The sequence below is a fragment of the Saprolegnia diclina genome (genome assembly GCF_000281045.1).
Source record: "Saprolegnia diclina VS20 unplaced genomic scaffold supercont1.35, whole genome shotgun sequence".
NCBI lineage: Eukaryota > Oomycota > Saprolegniomycetes > Saprolegniales > Saprolegniaceae > Saprolegnia > Saprolegnia diclina.
Window position 1 is genome coordinate 178,992 of NW_008246102.1, and position 3,731 is coordinate 182,722.

Sequence of the window (3,731 nt, forward strand, 5' to 3'; positions counted from 1 at the left end):
AAGACGATGCTCGCGGAAGAAGTGCACATGAAGAAGGTGCGCTGGTCGTTCATCCTCAAGCACTACGGCAAGAGCCTCCTCGGCACGGCCGGCACGTGGTTCCTCTTTGACATTGTGTTTTACGCGCAAAACCTCTTTTCGGCGTCGATTCTCTCGGTGATTGGCGCCAACTCGACGCTCAAGACGATCGCGCTCCAGAACGTGTTGATCTCGGCCGTGGCGCTGCCGGGGTACTACGTTGCATGCTTCTTCATCAACAAGATGGGCCGCAAGCTCATCATGCTCCAGGGTCTCACGTGGATGACCATCATCTTCCTCGTACTGGCGATCTGGTGGGACTCGATCAAGGGCCAGAGCGCGCTCTTCATCATTCTCTTTGGCTTGACGCTCTTCTTCTCCAACTTTGGCCCCAACATGTCGACGTTCGTCATGCCCACGGAGATGTACCCGACAGCCATCAAGAGCTCGTGTCACGGCTTCTCGGCGGCTATGGGCAAGGCAGGCGCCGCCATTGGCTCGTATGGCTTTGCGCACTGGGTGAAGGCGCCCGGCTTTGGCTACGTTGGCACGTGGTACACGTTTGCGGGCATTTGCTTGTTGACGCTTCTCCTCACGTGGTTCTGCATGTTTGACAACAACGATGGCGACATGTCCAACATTGACAACGAGTTCAAGGCCAAGCTTGCGCTCGAGACGAACGAGACGCGGCAGTCATTTGTTGCGGGCGACGAGCACGAGTTTGACAAGGACGTGGGATATGTCAAGGCCTAGTTGGTGTAATGGCATCAATCCAATGATTGTTATTTTGTACATTGTACTGCGTATCGTTGGGCTATTTTTTTAGTTGTAGTGATCGCCGTGCTAGTACCCATGTTTCATGGCAAGGTTCAGACACAAGATAGGACACCTTCCCATCGACACTGCGACGTGCATGACATAGCATTCGATGGTGGGGCTGCACCGACCTGCGTGCAGTACATTGTGGAAGTATTATCCTGTCAAAGTCGTTGCTGGGTACGGATAGATTTTGCCATGATATTGAACTGTACCGTAGTATGGCTGGAGTGCAGTAGCCAAGCTGTCCACGTCTGCCTTGCCAACCAAGAGCGGTCGCCAGTTGAAGCCGGCACCATGGAGCTGCCACAGGAGATCTCGGTTCTGCACTCAAAAACCTTTTAAAACACATACCAGCATGACCGGATAGCCTCTACAACTCGATTGCATCGGGTTGCGTGCACTCGACAGGCGCCACATTGCACTTTCAACCTGATCCGGGGCAAGCGCGTACGGTCGGCGCCCAACCCACGTAGCGAGAAGGGCTTAGCGTATGCGTAGAGTATGGATCTTATTGACGCCGTGACTTGTGGCAATGCGGCCGCAGTGGCCGAGCTCCTCCAAGACGGCGCCGATCCCAATTACCGCGACAAGGTACCCTCGCAACCATGCACCAACTGACGCGCGGCTTAGTTTGGCGAACACGCGCTCTTCCTCGCCGCCTTGGAAGGTCATGTTGACGTTGTGAGCCTGCTTCTCAATGCTGGCGCCAGCGTCGACATGACAACATCGGTGCGCTGTCGCGTGAGAAAGGCCATCAATCCAAATGGTGTGCGCTAGGGAGGTGCGACCGCGCTCATGGCGTCGCCTGGCGTCGGTTCGGTCGAGCTCGTCCAACTACTTCTGGCGCGTGGCGCCAACGTCAACCACAGCACGATGGTAGGCGCCGTCGACGCGCCGATTCGCATGACCACTCGGTGTCGTAGCATGGCACAGCGCTGACGGCGTCTGTGGAGCGTGACCGCGACGACCTCGTTGATGTTCTTCTCGCGGCCGGTGCCCGTGTCAACATCCAGTACACACCTGTACGTGCTTCGTGACGCGTTTGGTCGACTCTTTCATACTGCTGGGACGACTAGTACGAGGTGTCGCCCATCTTGGTGGCCGCTCACAAAGGCTCTGTCGCCATTGCCCAGCGACTGCTCCAGAGTGGCGCCAACTTGCTCAGTGTCGACAAGGTAGCGTCCATCTGCATGTACAACTCTAAACGATCGAGTACGACTAGGACGGACATGGCGTCGTCAGCTATGCTGCCATGGGCGGTCATACCGACATGATTCGCTTCCTCGTACAAAAAGGGGCCAACCCAAGCGCAACCTCCATCGTATGTCCCGTCTCGCACTACTACATGGATCAACGAATATGCCGATCAGGCTCGCGGGACGCCGTTGATCAGTGCTTGCGGGTGGGGCCAACTGGCCGCTGTCGTCGCCTTGCTTCAAGCTGGTGCAACCGTCAACCAATCTGACGCAGTAAAACCCGGCATCTCAAAACCCTTTCCAAATGTACTACTGCAGGAGCCGTGCCTTCACGTTGCGGCCTCCAACGGTCACTCGGCGATTGTAGCGCTTCTGCTCAAGGCGGGGGCCGACGTCAACGCGATCGATACCGAGGCATGCACTCGTCGTTCGCGTTGCGTTGACATCTCGTATGTAGCATGGCGGCACGGCCCTCTATGCGGCCGCCCGCAGCGGTCACTCGGACATTGTGCGTCAGCTTGCGTACGCCAAGGCCCAGCTCGACAAGCCGGCACGCGTACGACTTGATGCAATACATGGCAATGACGTGATCGATACACGTAGGATGGGTCGACGCCGGTGATCGTCGCTCGATGCAACCAACACGCAAGCGTCCTCGAGGTCTTGCACGACGTGCGCACCAAGGTAGAGAAGGGTCGGAGACGCGCGATCTCGACTCTTTCGACTAGAAAATGGAGTTGCTCCATGCAGTGCGCCACGGTCATCTGGCTGCTGTTCGAGCGCTGCTGGCCGAGGGCTTGAGCGTCAACGAGACAGACGAGGTACAATCTCGGAGCCGCAACATACAAGCTAGGTTGCCTTATGTTTGACAATGGTTTTAGCACGGCAATACGCTCGTGCACTTGGCACTGCTTGGTCGCCACGAGGCTCTGTTGGCCGAACTTTTGACGGACCCCGCTGTCGACACCAGCGGCGTCAACAAGGTACATTGTTGTTTGACACTGGCAAGTATTAAAACACATTTAGTTTGGCGAGTCGCCGAAAGCCATCGTGACCAAGATGGATGTTCCATCCCTCATCGAGCAACTCCACAACATCCAGAGCAAGCCACCAATGCAGGTACTCTGTCAAACTAGCTCCATTCGAGAAGGCTCTAACGGCCCGTACCAACAGGTGCCTGCAGTGTCGACGGTGCATTTGCGAGAGCTTGGCCGCGGCAGCTACGGCATCGTCGTCAAGGGCTCGCTCCAAGGCCAAGACGTGGCCATCAAGGAGCTTTGGAATTCTCATGTTGGCGCTGCGAGCCTCCAAGCCGAGATGCAAATTCTCATCGAGTACTGCTTTCATTCTCGACGCTTCTGCGACTCATCACGTAAATAGCAACCCGTCACCGTACCTTGTGCGGCTCGTTGCCACCGCTGATGCCGCATCGGACGCGCCGCAGCTCTTTTTTGAGTACATGGATGGCGGCAACCTCACGTCGTACCTCGAGAAGATCACTGCAGACGACACGGTACCTGCTGCATACACACCCATTGAGATTGCATGGGTGGTGGCCAACGCTTTGAACGATCTCCACGCCAACAATATTGTCCATCGTGACATCAAGCCCGACAATATCCTCCTCTCGTCCAAATACTACATCAAAGTGGGTGACGTCGGCATCGCCAAGGAGGCGACGACGAACATGACGACGGG

General features: G+C 56.4%; 2 protein-coding genes across 2 annotated transcripts in view; both read left to right on the forward strand.

The window, feature by feature from the left end:
* Positions 1-6: 6 nt before the first annotated feature.
* SDRG_10422 (hypothetical protein) lies at positions 7-811 on the forward strand (the record flags this gene model as incomplete). Its single annotated transcript, XM_008616410.1, has 1 exon — positions 7-811. The coding sequence occupies one exon, from the start codon at positions 7-9 to the stop codon at positions 769-771; it is 765 nt and encodes a 254-aa protein (XP_008614632.1). The 3' UTR covers positions 772-811.
* A 444-nt stretch (positions 812-1,255) lies between these two features.
* Positions 1,256-3,731, forward strand: part of SDRG_10423 (TKL protein kinase) — an 8,201-nt gene continuing 5,725 nt past the window's right edge. The window contains exons 1-16 of the mRNA XM_008616411.1: positions 1,256-1,289; positions 1,336-1,428; positions 1,468-1,566; positions 1,615-1,713; positions 1,761-1,859; positions 1,914-2,012; positions 2,060-2,158; positions 2,208-2,306; positions 2,352-2,426; positions 2,491-2,589; positions 2,637-2,717; positions 2,762-2,854; positions 2,915-3,016; positions 3,060-3,152; positions 3,207-3,367; positions 3,414-3,546. Coding sequence (XP_008614633.1) covers positions 1,339-1,428; positions 1,468-1,566; positions 1,615-1,713; positions 1,761-1,859; positions 1,914-2,012; positions 2,060-2,158; positions 2,208-2,306; positions 2,352-2,426; positions 2,491-2,589; positions 2,637-2,717; positions 2,762-2,854; positions 2,915-3,016; positions 3,060-3,152; positions 3,207-3,367; positions 3,414-3,546 — 1,521 coding nt within the window. The 5' untranslated portion in view covers positions 1,256-1,289; positions 1,336-1,338. The remainder of the gene's footprint in view (positions 1,290-1,335; positions 1,429-1,467; positions 1,567-1,614; positions 1,714-1,760; positions 1,860-1,913; positions 2,013-2,059; positions 2,159-2,207; positions 2,307-2,351; positions 2,427-2,490; positions 2,590-2,636; positions 2,718-2,761; positions 2,855-2,914; positions 3,017-3,059; positions 3,153-3,206; positions 3,368-3,413; positions 3,547-3,731) is intronic.